This window comes from Schistocerca gregaria, chromosome 4, assembly GCF_023897955.1.
Source record: "Schistocerca gregaria isolate iqSchGreg1 chromosome 4, iqSchGreg1.2, whole genome shotgun sequence".
Lineage (NCBI taxonomy): Eukaryota > Metazoa > Arthropoda > Insecta > Orthoptera > Acrididae > Schistocerca > Schistocerca gregaria.
Genome location: NC_064923.1, coordinates 235479545 through 235500239, shown reverse-complemented (window position 1 = coordinate 235500239; position 20695 = coordinate 235479545). Strand labels below are relative to the sequence as shown.

The following is a 20695-nucleotide window of genomic DNA, read 5'->3' as shown; positions in this document are numbered from 1 at the left end:
ATGACACCTAGAATTTCAAATTTACTCTTTCTGATGGACACACGTCCAGATCGTCCGCTCTGAAAATTCTGCCATCTCTCTCCCCACATCCAGCCACTGCTGGCGGCTCACCTCCCACTGTGCAACGCTACGCGCTGTTCACATCCAGCTGCCCAACACTACAATAGCGAACCAACCAGCCACAGACTGCACACAGCATAGTCAGTGATTTTCATACAGACCGCTACGTGACGTTACCAACATAAAAACCTAAACAGCCTACATACATAGCCCCCGTGCTCCCCACAAAAAAATTTGCAGATTGTTTTGGGCAGTGGCCAATACAGATTTGAAAATAAATTTCATAATTACAATGACAAAGACATCAAATGCACACGCTTATTGATACACTGTTGGTCAAAAGCAATAATTTTCTCACAGTCAATAAAGACAGTCCTGATCGTTCATAAGAGTAAAATTGCAGTGTTTTTCTCAAAGTCTGAGCAATAAAAGAAAATGCACACGAAGTACTGGATTTCCATGCAGTCTTGAAGAAGTAGTAATGTCCTTCCAATGGGAAGACAGGGCTGACTCTTGGGCCACAACAGAGCAAACCCACAGCAGAGTCAGCCGAAGGTTTGAAGAATATTGGTAGGCAGGTCATCACAGAGTAGACCCACTGTACTCCTGGTAGAGATTATGGTATTGGTGGGCCACCAGAGGTGCAGACCCAGTGCAGTCCTTGTCGAAATAATGGTACTGATGGGTCATCAAAGGTGCAGACCCACTGCAGTCCTTGTAGAAATGGCCAGCAGCCATCTGTTGCGACTGTGCAGGTGCCCAATCACCACCGAAGAGTCTTGCGGACAATATAGCAAGTCCATAATCCACCACCTGTGCACTCACAAAGTTTTTGGAATTGTCGTAAAACCAGCAATGCTGTTAACCAGTGCCTTGCTGAATTACCAACACATGTGTTTCACATCCCACTGCCCAGCACTACAATAGCGAATCTTCCAACAATGCCAACCAGCCACAGACTGCACAGAGCACAGTCAGTGATTTTCACACAGAGCGCTACGTGACGTTACCAACATAAAAGCCTAAACAGGGTACTTACACGATTCTCCTCTTTTCCGGTTTCCTCAACTTAAGACCTATGTTTGATGCCAGCAGATTTCTCTTGCCCAGGAATGGCCTTTTTGCCAGTGCTTTTTATCTCCTCCTTGCTCCGTATGTCTTGGGTTATTTTGCGGCCTAGGTAGCGGAATTGCCTGACTTCATTTGTTTCGTGATCTCCAATCCAGATGTAGAGTTTATTGTTCTTCTCATTTCTGCTACTTCTCTTCACTTTCGTCTTTCATCCATTTAGTCACAAGCTGTATTCTGTACCCATCAGACTGTTCTTATTTTCATCATTGCTTCTTCGATGTACAGACTGAACAGTAGGGGCGAAAGGCTACATGGCTGTCTTATATCCATTTTAACCAGAGCACATCCTTCTAGGTCTTCTTGTTTCCTGTGTCCATATGGATTATCGTCACATAACTGTATGAAGACTTCAGAGTTCAACGCACAGTGTCAAACCGTGAATGCCATCTGTTAGAAACGTCTTTCATATTATGTATGAGTACCTAAGTTGCGAGTAACTCGGGTAGTTCGAAGACTATATACCTCAAGCTCTCGTCTGATAGGGGTCACATTTTTGCTTTAGTAGTGAAAAAGCAGGTTTCCTATCTGTACTTTGAGTACGGAGCCTGGTCAGCCAATCAAGCTGCTTGACACAGAGCTTCAAGTTTGTATAAAGAGATGCGCAGAAACCCACGCCGTGGTCGCCACCTGGGGCTTTTAACATCGTTCTGCCTGCTGACGATTTGTAAATTTCAGACGTTCTCTTGTGTATTACTGACAAGCCAACCACACGCGATCTATCACAAAGCGAAAAAAGTGGTCCAACTAAAACATTCATATTTCTTATCGTACTACACGAATATGTAATAAAAAATGGGGGTTCCTATTTAAGAAACGCAGTTGATATCCGTTTGACCTATGCAGCGCCATCTAGCGTGCCAACCATAGCGCCATCTGGTTTGCCCCCTTCAAGCTAGACAAGTTTCGTTCTTTGTAGTTGTTTCGTTTGACTCTTATTTCGTGGCTTATTTCGTGAGATATTTGGCCCGGTCAGGATCAATGGACCACATATATATTCGCTTTTTCGTATACAACGTTTGAAGTATAAGGGGCGATGAAAAAACTTTCGTTAGGAGGCCGTACAGTCCGGAATCGGTATGCCACTCAGGTAAAATCGCGCTGAGCAGTAAGGCAATCATCACGCTAACGCACGAGGTTAAAGACAACTGTCTGATAAAACACCGTTTTCTCCTGCTTAAAGAATTCCGTAACTGCCTACTGCACATCCTCATCCGACAGGAATCGTTGACCTTTTAAGGCCTTTTTAAGGGACCGAAGGAATGATAATCGCACTGGTAGAGACGGAGGCGGTAGAGCGGATGCTCTAGTGTTCCCTCGTCCCAAGAGCTTGTAATCTCCCCCCTCCTTCCTACTTCCCACTGTTGTCCACAGTAAGCAGTCTTTTATGTAAGATTCGAGAGGGGTGAAAGTTACGATAAAATTTCTAGTTTACTTACCATTCCTTGTAGAATTGGCTCCAGTTCTTCTTGTCTAGGGGGCTGATTCTTGAAGCTGAACTTCTCAAACTTTTGGTCCTCCTGGTTCAATTGATCTAAATAAATTTGAAGATTTTTGTTGACAAATTTTTGTTCTTACGTTAACATATTTTCTCATATTTTTGTATATCATACAGTTCTTTGAATTTTCACATTTGCGAAGACTAAATTACACTGTTCGCCCAAAATACAAAAATACGTTCGATCACACAAGTGACATGTTTACTACTACGTCGCTCTGCTGTACTGTAATAACCATATTCCAAAGGGTTTACAGCTTTTTATGACAAATGAATTTCTATTAACATCGATTACTTCTTCATAAATGAGTCCAGAAATAAGCAAACTAAACGGTACTAGATTGCGCGGTTAATAACAGAGATTTTAAGGGTGCCAAAAAGTTCGCAATTTCAAATGTTTCTAAAATAAATAATTGTAACTGTACATTCAGAGCTAATACTTATAGTTTGTAACTTCGAATGCACAGTAATTCCTTTTCATAAATTTTAGCTTGAAATACAGCATATTGTGTATAAAATTAGATGAAAGTTTCCAGAAAAGCAGCTGAGATAATATTGAACTGTTCAAAATTCGAAAAATATTTCTGGGATCGACCACCGCTGCTGAGGAAAAGTAATGTTAGAGGGGGATGTCCCGTTATAAGATGAAACAGACAGCCTTGTCCAAGCAAGGTGATGCTCACCCTGTTCATTGTTCACTGATTATTGATTTCAAGGAACCTGGTATCTCTGTCACTGGGGAACGATACTGCGCAATGCTGGAGAATTACACCGTGCAATGAAAGCGAAAAGTCCGCGAAAACTGCGGCAAGGGGTGCCGCTGCTTCGTGATAGCGCACGTCTCCTTATCACAAATGTAACGCAGACGTTACACCAACTTAAGTGGGAGTCACTCGAGCACCCGCCCTGTAGTCCTGTCCTCTCCTCATGTGATTATTTGCCTCCGGTCCCCGAAACAAGACCTTGAAGAGTCGACGTTTCCTGTCGAACGAGTGTGTATAGCAAGAACTTGCGGACTTTTTCACGCAGCAGGACACGGAACTGGCGTAAGCTCCCAAAAATACATGTCACCTAGTTAAAAAAAAAAAACTTACAAACTCGGAGCGCTATTAATTGTTTATTGGCAGCACTACGAGTCAGTCAGCGCCATCTATACGTTTTTTGGCGCACTACACCTCGATAATTGAGCCACTGCTGTAAATATCCAACCTACTAAGATGAGTAGGCTGTTTTAGATAAAACTTTAAATAACAATATTTTTTGTGTTCAGATTTTCATAAAATAAAGCCTATGCGTAACTCCAAGTTACGTTCGAATTACCTTTAAAAAGCCCATGAAATTTATATGGTAGTTTTGGACAATAGTGTGTCTAAACAGAGAAACAGACATACACAACGGTTTCAGATAGAATTTTAAATTACAAATATCTCTTTTTCCGTGAGCTGATTTTGTCGAATAAAGCCTGTATGTCCCAAATTATACTCAAGGTACTAGTGAAAATCACATACGAATTCACCTAGTGGTTTTGGAGAACGGTGTGGTCAGAAAGACGCACAGACACGACAGTTTTATACTCTTATTGTTAGTACAGATGATAATTTATTACCGAAAGAACGTCTTTAGGCCTTCTTTATGATACATCTTGACAATACAATTGCTGTCCTGAACTATAGCACACCAGTGTAGCAAGTATAATATCGGGGTTTCATGAGGTACATACGCTAATATTCAATGTGCCATTATATTTCTGCCTTTCATAAACTCCTTAGACGCTTCCTTCCTAAAATTATTTGACTAGTAGGTCCGTGCTAACTATATAATGAATATGTCGATTTTATTACGCACATATAACAGCCCACGTTCAGATGATTGCACAGGTAACTGCTGAATGACAATTTTCACTCTGCAAGTATTGGAATGAAGAGTTGAAACATCGCCGAACTTCTTCTGTTGTGCTGAAGACGCTCTTCTCAAGAGGATGTCTGGACAAAGTCCAAGATGATCAAAAAGAGAAAAATAGCCAAAACATAATTTAAAGCTCCAAAGACGAGTAAGTTCTTACAAATTCTCTCAGGATGGGAAATCGAGAGCAAGTTTCATGTCAGACAACAAGTCTGAAAACAATTCTTCAACGGAGAAATTCAACAGTTGACATCTTAACGACTTCTACTACCGAAGGCTTTACGTAGGAACAAAAAACTGCGGGTGTAATATATAAATACAAAATTACTAAAACAATGCCAGACTCTATAAAAATATAATTCTTTCGCCACATTCAACAACTGACTTGTATGACACATGTACCAGAATTACACGCTGGTAAAACTGTTTTTTACGAAATGCGTTTAAGCAGCATACTGTATCATTTGAAAAAACTAATTAAAACTTTAATAATTAATTAAATACGCTAAATATTTTTCTGAATGGTTTAATTATCTCGGACTAATTTTAATTCCGTAGCAACACGATGTGCGTTAGGTTATTAACATTTTTTCGCTGTAACAGTAGCACGCTAAAAGTTAAACATCTGGTCCATAAACTCTTCTGACACATGCATGAGACCTCATGTAAAGGGTATTCGATGCAGCTCTGAATGCTGAGATCAAACAGCGAGATTATGTTTGATATGCCGGAGCGTTTGAAATATGGAGGAGCGGCAGGCTAAAGCAACAGGTGAAAGAGTTTGTTTCTCTACGCATCACTGGACGGGGAAAGAATGATGAATGGCCGGAACTTCCCATTCATAGCATCAAAGCCATGTAACTTTCCCAGCGAATCGTAGGATTGGCAGCAGAATCTGCGTACATCGGTTCTGAATTACGAGTACATACTTAAACAGTTTCTCAAGAGATAGAATAGTTGCAATTCTTTCTTTAGCTATGCGGAAACGCACACTTCGAAGTCAGTTCTACCTGTCACATGATCTCTGTTACAGTCAAACACACTGGTTGCGAGTTACCCGCACCTATGAGTTATTAAATTTGCTTCTGCTTTTCTATCACGAAAAAAGACCATTACGCCAATACAGTGCTCTTTATATCATTTCACAAACCCGCGTGCAATGTATGGATTCAGTATCAACGCGTACCTCACGAGCGATACGTAACTGGTTATTGCTAATCGTCATGGCTAAGTACAGACACATAAAATGGACGAAACTACCGTTGAGCACTTTCACGAATAACATGCCACCGCGCTGATGTCTTATTGTAGACATAGTACAGATAACAAAGAAACAAATTGGCGACTGTGGTTTGCACAACCAGAGAGTGGCGCATAAATCAGTTGGAATATTACTTTAAACGTATTGAGGAACTACTTGGATAGCAGTTGCCAAGCACAAGTTAAATAAATAAACTCGACTGGCTTATGGTGAGTTCTAACACATTGTGGTTGACACTACTGGAGCGAACTGCTTGTCATGTGTCTTCAGTGCAACTGTCTCGTGTAGGTTAGTGACGTGTCATTGTTTATGGTGTAGTATCGTGTTTGTATTGTTGCTGCTACTGCCGCTGTCGTTGTTGATGTTGATGACGACGATGATGATGATTAAGACGACTATTATGAAGATGGAACTCGGAATTGGCATATTGCCTCCTCATCTCGAGTGGCACAACGTGTGATCTTGGGTGCCTCATCTTGCATTAACTTACCTAATCATTTTAAAAGGCTTTGCAAATTGGTAGACTGGCCACAACACTTCCGGTATGAAGCGGTCAGGATGTAACCGTAACACCGACACAGCCTGTGTCTTTTCGAGTGATGTTAGTTTAGCTAATTATGCATAAAGGGAAGTCTGATTGAAATAAAGACTATTTCAATACTTAATAAAACTTTTGAACAGCAAGAGAGAAGGAAAATTTAAAAACTGAAACGCAGTCTTACATGTTCAACGACAACATTTTCCACAGCTGTGATGAAGGGGGACGCTTAGAATCCAGTCTGCTTGGGAGAACAGGGTCTAGCTGGTAGGGTAGACTTGCAAAAGACTGAACCCGTCTAGGTGTTCCACGATATTAGGATGCACTAAATAGGAATGGGAAGCAACTTTTGAAAATAATGAGTGGTTTTGTAGGCATATGATAACTAGAGGAAACTTGACGATGAGGATGAAGATGCCTGATACGTCGAATAAGAAATGGATCTTATTAAATAATTAAGATGGAGCTAAATAAAAAGAGACCAAAAGCCAAGAACGATTAAACACGAAGAGCGTGTGCATTTCTTGACACAGAAAAACATGTCCTTAATTACAACTTGAAATCCTGAGAATATATTTATATAAGGGTTAGATGAAATTTACACTTTTCTATGTGTAGAAGGATACTCGTATGCTACAGTTACCAAGAATGAAGTAAACTGGTTCTTACTACCGTTATGTCGTAGTGACTATTTTAATGTCGTAGTGATTCATTTTTCCAATTACAATGTATGCTGGAATCCAAAGAACTTTTGCCAACTTGAAATAAATACTTCATTCTGTGCACATGATTGTCTCTCACATTATCCCGTGGTCATCTCCCTGAATGACGTAGTGTATGGAAAGAATAATTTTCTGCATTGACTGCTGTCCATGAATAAGCAATGGCGGTGAAAATGGAAACCCAAACGATTTATGTTAGAGGAGGTTTTCTGCCGGAATTTTACAAGCAAACCGGGTAGATGTGGTGCTTCACTTAATACAGCAAACTCTTTGTTCTGGAACAGTAGATATCATTTCCACACCCGGCTTGTAATTTAAATGTTTAACATATTACTTTAAAAAGTTGAGTCAGACGCCAGAGTAGCTCATGAGACAGTATCTCTACACTTTTCCTTTCCTACGTTGTGCGTGTGAGTTAGTACACAGTTTGTTAAGGACATCGACGTTGATAGACGACGTAAAACTCTATCCTTTCTTGGAGAAAGAATCACTCCAATGCAAGGATAGGCGTTACAACACTAATTACAATGAATACAACAGCACCGGCCACAATTAATTCATTGGCAGTTCGCCACCCTGTTTCGGCGTCATGATACGGCATTATCCTGCCTGCACTGCTCTCGATTCGATAGCGAACTGCGTCAACTGGACGTTGTTCGATCCAACAAATCAAGAACTTGACTGTACTACATTATGTCCCTCGGTGAGGCTGAAACCAGTCGTGGATTTTGTCAATAAATTAATTTTAACCGGAGCTTCCGTGTTTGTAATCACTAGATTACAGTTACCGATCAGATCACTATGTAGATATTAACGTTAATTATTCTCAACAATGGATTATACTGGATATACACCATGACGTTCGATGAATATCAGTGATCCTCCAGAGCAAACAGCGTCGTTCAAATATAAAAGTTTGGGAATGACAACTTTAATTACTCTTAGTATTTAATATAATATCATTTCGTGTACTTATTTTCAACCACGGATTCGTCTTATGACTACTGACTTTCACAAAACGTATCCGTATTACGTATGTATAAAGGCTCGCCGGTCATTTGAAAACAATGCTTTTTTCGTCTTTGTGCAGATTATAGTCTTAGATTTGTCTACATTAACAGTAAGCCGGTAATCTTTCTTTCAGGCTGATCTTTGAGAAGATATAGCTGGATATTATTACAACTTTAATCGTTCGTAGACACTGTCGTATTCCACGAAACAGCTAGAAATGTAAGTAAATCCGCTTTACTAACCCGAAATTACCTAAGTTTTTATAGATTACACACTATCCCGGTTTCCGTGTTGCTTTCAGACTGACATATATCAGTTCAACAATAATTCTAACTAGGTACTCGGCAAAAATGTCCCAAGTTCTTGTAGTAAACTTCCAAAATTTGACAAACTCTAAAACGAAACGGAGGTATTTCAGTCCTGTGACCGTGACTGTCGCATGTCCCACTAGGCGTCGTATGTAAAAACCTACACTCGATGACGTCTTTTGTGTCTAGTCGATCTTAATAAGTCGTAGAAACAGAATCCACGGACACAGGAAGAATCCACATACTTTCTGGATTGAAAGACAACAACTGATCATGTGCCATGTTCGGATCGACCATCAACATGTGAAACTGCAGGCGTCGATCTTGAACGGCAGAAAGACGGCAACTGAGATTGATACTGAGAAAATCCACCATGCAAAAATACAGGGTGTTTACAAGCGACGCAAGTACTGCGCCTAATCTTCCGTGGGAAATGACAGCAGGGGGCAATCTCCAACCACAGCATACGCTCAGGCCTTTTGTCGGGACTCTGGCAGGTAATGAGTCGGCTTTAATAGAAGTAGCTGATACAGGAGGAACCTTGGTAAAACCTTTGAGAAAATCTGTGGGTCGTATATCACTTCAGAGTTGTGCACGGACTCAAACTGGAAGCTCAAAAAATCATTTTCTTATACATAGGATGGAGGCCCTCCATACCCACACCGGCATGATTGTCAACACAGAAGGTCTAGTGCCATCCCTACATATTCTTTAGTTTTCACTAAGTGAGGCCTGGGTACAGCGATGTTTGCGTACTCTGGCTGTGATTAACCAATAATGCGCATTCATATGGAGATACATTGTGTCGTAAGTTGAACGAAGGGTAGCGGTTTGTAGGGCAAAGTAAAGCAAAAAATATGTCAAGGCAAGAGCCAAGGAGAAAAACCCTGTGCGATAGTTGGGTCCGGTTGTAACAACAGTAGCGGTTTCCTTGCTGCCTGCGACACGTCATGCACGGGTAGGCTTTTTTAGTAATGGGTATCACGCAGGCGGATACCTTTGACGCTGTGGAGCGGTGTTAACAGGCGGCTGCAGCTGGATACCGGTGTTGGCTTCTCAGTCTGTATCATCCTGCCTGTAACCGCTGGTTTATCATCGTTTAGTGTGGGATAAGTCATATATCGCATCAACACTGTAGGGTGGTGCTGGCGGTTTGTCTGTGAATTAGTGTGCGAGCTTGTCGGCTTGTCTGCTATAGCCTCTTGGTCGGCTTTAATAGCAGATGGCATATCCAGTCAGTGTTGCTGACTTGCAGGGGCTTGCCGGTGTTGTCGCTTGTGAGTATGTTAGCTCGCCATAGGTGGTTATGCGCTAGCTAGTAATGTCTTTAGCCGCTTATGCGTCCCCGTATTGCTGTGATCGTTGTTTCCCAGAGTAAGGATGAAAGGATTGTTCGAGGGTCTAGAGTTCCTGTGTAGTCGTGTTGCTAGTTTTTTGAATAGTTCCTTGAGGGTTTCAGGGAGGTGTTCATTGTGAAGGTCCACGGTGCAGGTGTAGCGTGGAGCGTTTGCTAATGATGCGTCCAATTTTGTTCTGTGTGATCTGCAAGCGGCACGGACGTGTAGGAGCTGCGTATCCTCAGAGGGGACCCGCGTACGTCATCAGAGGTCTAATCTTTGTGATGTGTGTGGACCTCGACACCCTACTATTCACTGCACTTTATCTGCTGAGCAATGAGTAGAGTTGTTTGCGCCACAAGTGTGCTCTTTTGGCAACGTATTCTATGTGATCCCACCGTGTAAGTTTCCTGTGCAGCCACACACCGAGGTATCTGCCTTTCTCTCGGAAACATGTTGGTCGTGTGTTGTTACCTGTCTACAATGCTGATGTTTGCGCAGTAGCTTCGATCTGCGTGTGAACAGAACTGCTTCGCACTTATCGACATTTATGGTTATGAAACGACTTGTTAATTTAGATACTACAAGTAGCTATTTCCGAGTTAGTTACATGTTCCATAGCTCATTTGAAAGATTCTTTTATCGAAATGACGTTCAACGATTGGATGTAAATGGCGTACTCTCTTTTCTTCGGTTTAAAGCTTTTACTGGTTACGTGTATTCGCAACGCAATCGAAATTAGAATTCTAGAAAATCATGATACGCCGAATCAAGGGCCTCTGCACGGATGTGGAAAGAGAAGTGCGATGTTCAAATGATACAATACGGATCACTGGACCAAATTTTTCTCTCCAAGCCTTTCTTTCAGAGAAATAACCGGTAAATAAGAGACATAAGGTTATTTCATGCAGTACAATGTTATTTGGTCGGTGATGATATCACAGCTGACCGTATCCGAACATAGGAACTACATTATAGATTGTTATGCGAACTGAGGTGGGTTACTCCGGTAAACGCAGCCATACAAAACCAGTGTAAGAATAGATAATATTCTTCTCCGGTATGCGGCCGGATCATAACGTCTTTATGACAAAATATTTCCGCGGTCCAACTGGCCGCCATCTTCAGGTGAGAGTGATGGTGCACGATCTCGCCGGGACTGACTTCCTACCGCAAGCGGTGGCCCCTATATAGGCCGCAGAAGACCCACAACGCGTGTGCGAGAAGGTGCCGTAACTGCCCTCTAGCGCAGTAGACATACCCCGCCGGCGATGATGGAAACAGGCGAAATCGAGATATCGCTGTCAAAAATTAAAAAATAAAAATAAAAAAATTTTTTTGTCTCACCGAGGGACACAGAATACTATATGACGAGACACAAATGATTGCCCCTGCATCTCGTTATTGGGACTGTATTTTAAAAGAATCCATAGAGATTCAGTTATCTGACAATCTTATTAATAGAGACAAGGGTTTTCTTTTAAGTAAGACTTGGGACCCAGTGTTATATGACATTAAAAAACAACGGTCGGTGGTTCTTTTTTAAAGCTTTGGTTTCTTCATTTGCATAATATGTGTCGGAAAAGACGTCAGATCCCACAACCTTTGACACCTGCTGATGTATCAGCCTTTAAAAAAAGTAAACGAAATTAACGCAAACAGCCTTAGCACGTACAGCGCATAAGATTTACGCCAAGATGATGACGAATCAACGTATATAAATTGTTGCTAAAAATGTATTGCCTGAAAAACGAAACGATTTCACAAAAGTGAGATCTTGTACTGATAATATTTTCACACTGAAACAAGTTATAAGAAAACAAGGCGAGGTCAATAGGGAAACACATATTGCATTCATAGGTGTAGAGAAAGCAATCGACCATGTAGATTCCCATCACGTATCCACTGTTTATTGTCCATGTTTCACTTTCGTTGTGGCATTCCAACTACCCTGAGGATCGTCTTTTTAATACTTTATATTCGGTATTAATACATCCTCTCTTTCATAAATTCTTGTTTTACTATTCCCTGTCCGCACTTTATTTCCTCTCTACTTCGGCCATCGTCATTTATTCTCCTGCCCAAATGGCGAAATTCATTTACAGCTTTCATTGACACATTTCCTTTCCGTCTGTGTCTACTGATTTTCTTCGATTGTATTCTTGCCCTTGACATATCCTAGAACAGACAGACGAATTTAGAAAAGACTTTCAAACATTGCAATGCATTTTCGATGTAGAAAAGGTGTAGACATACCCAATGCAGCTTATAATTCCATCCATCGCTCTGAACGATACGGTATTTGGGGAAGATGGGTGTTATTTTGAAGAGTTTGTAATTTCGAAATCTGCATCGGTTGCCATGGAGCGGCCGTTTGGTCCAAACAGGTCATTACGTTTGAACTAATAATGTGTTGTAGGCAAAGGATGAATCATATGACAGAACAGCTAATTAGTTTTCTTTTTGTCTTGCCTATGATCTGTGTTCTCATCGTTTCGGTTGTGAGTAGTGTGGCGTAATTAAACGTGAATGCCCGGCGGTTATACGGTACATGACGGTCGCACTCGGCTCTCGTCTAAGCGACGGCAGTTGTTTGCCGCCGCTTCGGCGACTGCAGTTTGAGTGTGCGGGCAGCGGTGCCTCCGCAACGCACCCCCCACCAAGGTCGACCGCGCCGCTAAGCAAGGCGGCCGCCACTGGCCGCTCTCGCGAGCACATGGCCACCACGCGACACCGGACGTTCTGCGCATGCGCGCTCCGCCGAGCTCGGCGAGTCGTGCGCGCTATGCGAATACGGCTCAGTGCTCCTCCGGAGTCTTGCCTGGCGAGTGGGTTAGAGTCGGGTCAACGCGCAGTGACTCTCCGAGCGGCGTCCGAGAGATCGCGTGCGGCGAGCAGCGCGCCGCGCCCCCGGTCTCGCACAGGGAATGCGCCTGGCAGGTAAGTCGTGTACAAGCTTTCGCAGTGGGACCTCATTCACTCTGAAATATGTGAATTAAACTTTGAACATTCAGCGATTCCTGCAACCTAACTAGTGATCGAAAAAAAACAATAAAAAACGCGAAAAGGGCAAATTATGTTTTGTTTTTAGTCAGTCGCGTTAGTGTTCCATTAAGTACTTTCTGTAGAAAATTTTCAATGTATTCAGGACAAAATACTCGCATATAACATGTTTGGCATGCATTAGAACAAGAGGCCCGGTAAACAAACAATTCAGGCTTCTAAGGAGTAGCCTGCCGTCTGTCACTTCAGTTACAAACGCACATTAGTTCTATTCCCCTGGTTCTAGGCTTGCGTAGCGTAACCGGTTACAGTACGTACGCCTGACTGACAATAGTTCGAAATTTTAAGTAAAAAACGTAATGTTCCAAGATACTTGTTCTCTGACAGAGTTGGATCAGCGTTATATTTTCTATGGTAAACCAATGTACAGATGTTTACAACAGATGTGTATGTTACTCGCAGCTGAGGCTTATTTTACGGGTTTTAGTGCAGTGCCTGATGATACAGCCTATGACCAGATCGTTTGTGTACACTAGTTGTCCAACGAGCTACCAGACTACATTATTTTTACACAACACAGGTTCCATAATAATTTCGCTATCTGTTGTTAGTCTTGTAATAAGAATCTTCATGGGACAAAGCTTCGAGTGAGAAACGTAAGATTTATGGACCTACTCAACGCAATTCGTCATTTGGTTTGGGTGTCCCTTCTATTTTTATTAAAAAAGAGAGACATTATAGAAAGTATACAAAAAGACCTGGGACAGTTAAGAAACAAAAAGGGACACAAATATTGTAATGGCAAAATTTTGTTTACTTCTGCGGCATTGTATTCAGATAATGTATTTTACCAAAAAGGGAAATTTCGTTTCAACATCCATCCGAGGTCTCATTGTCTTAACGTGATTCACAATTTCAGACCTTCTAACTTGTCCAATAGCAAAATTTGATTTCAACAACGTACATTTTACAGTTCATCCAGAGCCAGTGATAAAAGTAAACTCGATTTTTACATTTTTGTTAAAATTACACCTTTGCTTTAGCATTATGACTGGACATGAATCGGTAGTGCTAACAGGGCAAAAAAAATCAGTAAATTAAGATTGTATAACAAACTGCACAAGTGACGCTTCCTACCGTATGTACTTGCACAGTGCGCAAAGAATTGGAAATGACACATGCGGTAGCTTAAAATACTTTAGCCACGCGGAATCACAAAAAAATCGTGACAATCCCCAGAAAAAACGTTTGGGACAGCAGGACCGTCCCGAGAAAAATAGGACAAGTGGACACTCTACATTTTGTACTAATCTAAAGGTTCCGGCGTCCTTGTTTCAATGGTGATATGGTCGAGAGAAAGTGACTCTAAACAAGATTCCACGGGGAAGACTGAATGAAGTCAGCTTCCCTTGCACGTTATATATCATTCTCTTTTTGTGTGTTATGCGATGGGTTACAGTTTCCGTAATTTTGCGTAATCTGGATCTTCAAGAGCGTATTCCGTTCTAAAATCGCTTTCATTCGTTATTTTCCACTGTAAACGAAATATCAGTACCGACAATCGCGTTAATGACAGTAAAATATATCACCACAAATCCCTTGCTCACAGACAACGTTCTTTAGTGTGTTGACAGTTCACCAACAAGTAAGACGTAGATGTGATACTTGATACACATATGCCTGTATTTCTGTAATTATTGAGTTTTGCGGCGTATCTCCTTTACGTTGCTGGAGAGCTTTTTTTCTGTAGTAGCGGTTTATGTATGCCATAACTTAAATGTCTGGTGCTGCAGATGAACAACATTCTGTAACGTTAGCACGCCCCCAAGGGTGCAAAAGAACCATCCGCCGCCACTCTCCTTGTAAAAACAGTAATTATAGGCTGCAAGGACTGATGAGGCGGAAACTAGAACAAGAACAGCGGTCCATGTGTTACATCCTATACAGACAAAAACCACATTTTCCGCTGGCGGCAGAGGACGGGTAGAAAATGTCCTCGCCTCGTCATGCCACCATCCTGCTTCTCCCCCCCCCCCCCCCCCCCCCAGTTCACGAGCAGAGAAGAATAGAATTAGAGTGACAGAGCCGGGATTGAATACACTCGATACGCTATGCAGAGCCCGCCTTCCGCTTCCTGTGTCACCACGGTGACCGCTGCGCTATTGGTCGTTGCCTCCGGATGCACTTCTCAGCGGAGCGTGTGTGGCGAAAATAAATTCGCGGTGTCCGTTGCCAGGCTGACTGTCAGTCCCTACAAGTCATGTTACCCACATTATGTTGCTTAATGTTAGCCTATTTTCTCGTGCTGCGACTGTGAACAGAAGGAAACAATGAGCTACTAATTCTTGCAAACACCAAAACATTGGGCTTAACGCGGCAGTTTTTGTAGTTTTGCCCGTGTAAATGAATATACGAGGGCTGTCCAGAAAGTAAGTTACGATCGGTCGCGAAATGGAAACGACTATGAAAATCCGATAAAGCTTTGCAAAAATGTGTTGGGCAGTGTCTCTAGTATGACTCTAGATAGAATTATGTCGCTCTTTTCATTCCTGAGCTGTTAGTGAACGCGTAGAGATGTTATAGAAAATAGTGTCTCTCTCCAAGTACGAGGGTCTGGTGAGAAATTTCCCCTGTGGCTATGCAACCAACATTACATAACTGTCGTGCGGTTTCTTCTTCAAGACAATTCTCAGCCTCATTCTGCAGGGGCAATGAAGATGTTCCTGCATCGTTTCAATTGAAAATGTTTGGTTACCCACAATACAGCCCGTAATTGTCTCCCACTGAGTTTCATCTCTGCTCAAACGAACCGCTGGCTATGAAGACAACATTTTGCCACAGACAACGAGCTTTAGGCCAGCTTAGAGAATTGGCGGCTGCCTTCTATGATGAGGGTATCGGAAAGTTGATACAACGCTACGACGAATGTCTGAGTCAGAACGGCTGATACGTAGAGAAGTAGCTGAGAGGTGTAGCTAACTGTCACAAATGAAACATTTCTAATTTTCACTGTGATTTTCATTTCGCGATCAATCGTAACTTACTTTCTGGACAGCCCTCGTATCATAGTAGAACTGCTGAGTGCTGTACTGAAACATCAATACCTAGTTACTAAAAGGTACGATTTTGAGGTACCTATGTGTTAAGACAACATTGTACTTTACCTTTCCGAAAAGTATTCTTTCAATTCTGTGTTCAATAACGTTAGAGCTGGTTACTAGGAACTAATTTTACGAGGTGATAACGAACTATTTTCTGCGGTACACATGCAGTCTACTTTTTGAACATTTTCAAAAAAATATTGGGTCTCACAGAACCCTGAATTCTTATCTTCAATCGTTACTAAATATCGGATCCAAGTCCCTGAAATTTTATGTAAACATAACGAAGTGGTTTCAGTGCCAGAGCACATATATGTTGCTTCCACGTTCACTGTGATGTACGCTGAGTATCCGGCTAACGTCGCCTAAAATGTTTTCCGCTTGTGTTGTAAGGGACACCTCAAAAAATAATACTGATTATGCTCTTGAACGCCTTAGTAACAAAAGTGACATGACTTTGTTTCTGAATATCACTGCACTTCTTATTTGTTCTGTTGTCATAGATTTCGAACAGCAATATCACAGTCTAAGAGGTACAGTCGCGACACTCACTGCCGTAAAAATTGTCACTGACTTCTGGAACGACACTGGTACCCCTTACCCCTACCGGCGAGAAAGCAGCCCTAACATTAATGTTCGTTTCAAATTTTCTATTTCATTCAAGAAGTAGTTATTACATTTTTGCGTTACGAGCTGAGAGACATGAATGATCGTGAAACAAATGCAAAAACAGCCGAAAGTCACAGATTCAGTGCCGTAAGCTACATCTTAATCATGAAGTACTTTTGAATATGTGTATAACTGTAGGTTATACCACTGAAATTAAGATAATACGAACACGTATTTCATCCACGAGAAGCACACACTTCTGTTGTTTGCTGTTCTTCCGATGGACACTTTACTTGACACTTTCGTAAGGACTGGAATGACTCGCACTTTCTTACACTTCACTCGACTTTCCAGTGCAGGAATATTTTTGAAAATGTGACTATTTTTTATTCAAAATCGAATGTGTGGAAGATTCTTGCCGTTTGTGGGCGTAGATATAGCAATAATAATGCACTTGTTTCTTCTGTGTCGGGAAACAATTTTATTGTTTTCCACGTTTAATTATCATATCTGTGTGGGTTTCTCTTCAGCTAAAATTGTGATGGCTTATTTGACAAGTTAAATAATATAAGAATTGCATTCCACAGAGGTTTCCTACGTCCCACATTCATTGATTTGACGGGAAGAGTAGTTAATAAAACTACACATTGTTGAACAGGTATAATACGTCTCCCAGCTAGAGGCCACGTCTTTGGTTGTTTACTAGCCTTTTTTCTTGTTAAAAGGAAACGATATTCCTCAATAAACATGTGTAGGTAGCAAGAGAATCGTAAACAAAATCACATGCACCATTTCATACCTCCGAAGGTCTTTAGGGAACTGAAGGATGACGAATGTGATGTTATTTTTTATTTACTGTCGATTTTATGGTACTACATACGCTCCCCATTGTAAAAACTATGTTGCAAATCAAGATAAACCATACTATTCGCACTCATTCAATATCGTAGTCGAAAGTGCAGCTTTCGCAGAGTGTAACACAAATTAGCAGGAGTGTCGTGACAGCACGTGTTAGACTGTGACGATATGCTGAAAGGAATTAGCAGGCTTAGCGATGCCTTCTTTGGTGTGAATTGCACCTGATGTCCAACGGAACTAAAATAAACTCCATCACGGCGCCTTTTACTATCGTGGCCTTGTATCAGTGTTTCTTCTGCTAATACGCCATTACTACAGCTGGTGTTGCTTACGATTGTTACACAAGGGCAGCGACGTGCCGGACTTGACACCGACGACAGCCGTGGGAACTTGGTGCTGTACAGACCTTGTGTTTCTTTTGGGTGTTCTCGTATTTGATGCACACTCAGAATTACTCGCCCTTTGTTTTTTCTTTCGAGCTCGCTGCTAAACCGGCAGCGAAATGCTCCGAGCATTGACCAGTTTTCTGAGGCCCTGTTGAATAAACCACGTCCACAAAAATCGTTCTCTTCCGCACGGAGCTGCTGTCATTCGAACTTCTCATTGTTATGCTGTAAAGGTATATCATAGTTAATCTTATGGTACTTTAGCATTCACTAAGGAGCGCACTTGTTATCGAAGTGCTTCTTTTTTTTTCTACATTCATGTACAAAATTGAATACCTGCTTTTGGTTTCGGGGCCTCTCACGCCGTATGTATTCTCACAGAGAGGCATATCTATTATCACAATAATACTGAATGTAATGAGTGACTATTGAAGAGAATCACGGATTATAGGTGTCACAGTATCAGTTATAGAAATGTCAAGTTGCAATATTTCTCGGGTGAAATGCAGATTGATGAAGAGCTACGACTGAGAATAGGTGAATCACCTGGAGAGCAAAAGTATACTATTAACTGTCAAACGAGGAGTAAATGAGGTAAATTAGGATTGAAAAATGTCTCTGGCCCTAAGCCTACATATCTGTTACGAAAAGAATTAAAATAGTAGCAGAATCTCTCTCTAGTTGTGTACTACTTTCCTTTGTTCTCGTGGCAATGTCCGTATTACGCGAGAGAACTCACAGACAGCTTTATTTGTCTAGTTGTGAATTATTTACAAACACTACTACTCTTACCGATTGATTCACATTCATTTTACAATCTAGTTTGCAACAAGACTCATCAGAAGTCGGAGACTATTCCAGAAACGTCATTATTATTCGAAAATCGACAGAAACTGCACAAAAATCGAAGATGGGCTTTTTACCTTGGCACTGATGTGCCTAATTTGTGTGTACACTTGAACATAACCTTTTTCTGCAGCTTTTCTTGACCCACAATGACGTTCTTCATATTTTGACCGGTACAAGCTGCATTCCGAAGAGAAGTTTCGCGAGTACGGCCCAATTACGTGAATTTGCAGAGTAACAGTGTACTGCAGTTTATCGTCCTTCAGGTACAAGAATACTAAGATCCACTAGTTTTTGTTGTTAGGAATTATATAGCACAATTATATTTCCTCGAAGCCACTAACGTATCAAAGGCAGACTATAAAGCTCTTAATCTCCAGATATTGTGCCATTAGGTTATGTTAAGTTTTGAAATCTCTCCGTAGTTTATTCTGGTGAGAGTATTTTCTCTTTTGGTGCTAATTAGTTCTTAGGACAGGGACGTATAGCTCAGAAACCCTTCTTCTGCCATTCGTAAGGAGTAATTCTCTGTCAAGGGGAACAACCATGTTCCTTCCAGCATTATCACAAACACAACAAAAATGGTCCAAATCACTCTGAGCACTATGGGACTTAACATCTGATGTCATCAGTCCCCTAGAACTTAGAACTACTTAAACCTAACTAACCTAAGGACATCGCACACATCCATGCCCTATGCAGAATTGTAACCTGCGACAAACACAACACTCTAAGCTAGTGAGTCGCCGACATATACAAGCCATAGACAACAGGCATTCTCGTCATCAGCCATTATCATCCTCTACTGTGTAAAGGAACATGTGTCGACAACATAGACACATCTTACCCGTTTCCTTCAAGTCGCCATTTCGATCTTTTATCTCATTAAGCCAAATAAAGGACTTATTTGATCCATTTATTCGTCTGCCACGTAACCTGATCACCCACGTTTTCGTTTTCATTCCACTCATAATTATGCCAGTCGTTGTAGTGAGCTCCCTACCCATTTCTTTGTTTTCTGCTCTATACATATAATTCTATTCATTTCCCAAGAGCCGTCATTAAACTACTTCAATGCTTTTCGCTTTCAAATTGCATTTGTCACTGCCGCAAGTCGAAACAAAAGTAATGTGAACAGTCCTTCTCGGACACAGTGGAATCTTCGTTTTAGGAACATCTTTTAGTTTGGTAAGCCAACGGCCTCGCCACAGTGGTAACACCTGTTCCCGTCAAATCACCGAAGTTAAACGCTGACGGGCTGGGCTAACACTTGGATGGTGACCATCCAGTCTGCAAAGCGCTGTCGGAAAGCGGGGTGCACTCAGCCCTTGTGAGACAAACTCAGTCGCTACTTGAGTGAGAAGTAGCGGTTCCGGTCTAGTAAACTGAAACACAGCCGGGAGAGCGGTGTGCTGACCACATGCCGCTCCATATCCGCATCCAGTGACGCCTGTGGGCTGAGGGTGACACGGCGGCCGGTCGGTACCGTTGATCCTCCATAGCCTGTTCGGGCGGAGTTCAGTTTTATTTCTTTATTAAAAGTACTCAGTACCATTTTTACAGTTTTGTTCATTTATTTTGTAACACTACGTACTAAGATAGACAATCTGTGAGTCTTTTCCATTCTAAAGTAAAATGTCGCTCAGAAGAACTGTCGTTATTAGAAGTGCACGATTATCAGAAATCCTAGGAAGGCCGAATACAGCCTGTGCTTTGTCTTTATAACCAAAACGAACTTGAAAGTGTCACGGACCTTAGCAGCACGTAAAAGATGTCACCAGTTAAAGTAATACAGCATCGACAATATATAGCAGACTGTGAAAATATTTCACGCACAATAACATAAGAAACCAAACTGAGACTGTACTCATCCAGGGTAGAGGCTGTATGTTGGGTTGCCTGTCTTAAGGCGCGTGGAGTATTTTCCGGGTCAGTTTTACTTTGCCCATCCCATACATCGTCTGTGTCCTATGAATCAGAATCATTCTTTTTAATTTTCCTAAGCGCACAATTTAAATTATTTTCTGTACAAATCCTTACCTGCCGTATTCGAGAAAATTAGGCTTGCTGTAGAGGGTACAGCTGCCGCCAGTCAGAAGTTTGTAATGAGCACGGTAGCGCTCTGCC

The 20695-nt window shown here is 41.6% G+C and overlaps 1 protein-coding gene across 1 annotated transcript in view; it reads left to right on the top strand.

Annotated features, from left to right (window-relative positions):
* Window positions 1–12513: 12513 nt before the first annotated feature.
* LOC126267666 (uncharacterized) overlaps window positions 12514–20695 on the top strand; it is a 121727-nt gene continuing 113545 nt past the window's right edge. The window contains exon 1 of the mRNA XM_049972967.1: window positions 12514–12705. Coding sequence (XP_049828924.1) covers window positions 12514–12705 — 192 coding nt within the window. The remainder of the gene's footprint in view (window positions 12706–20695) is intronic.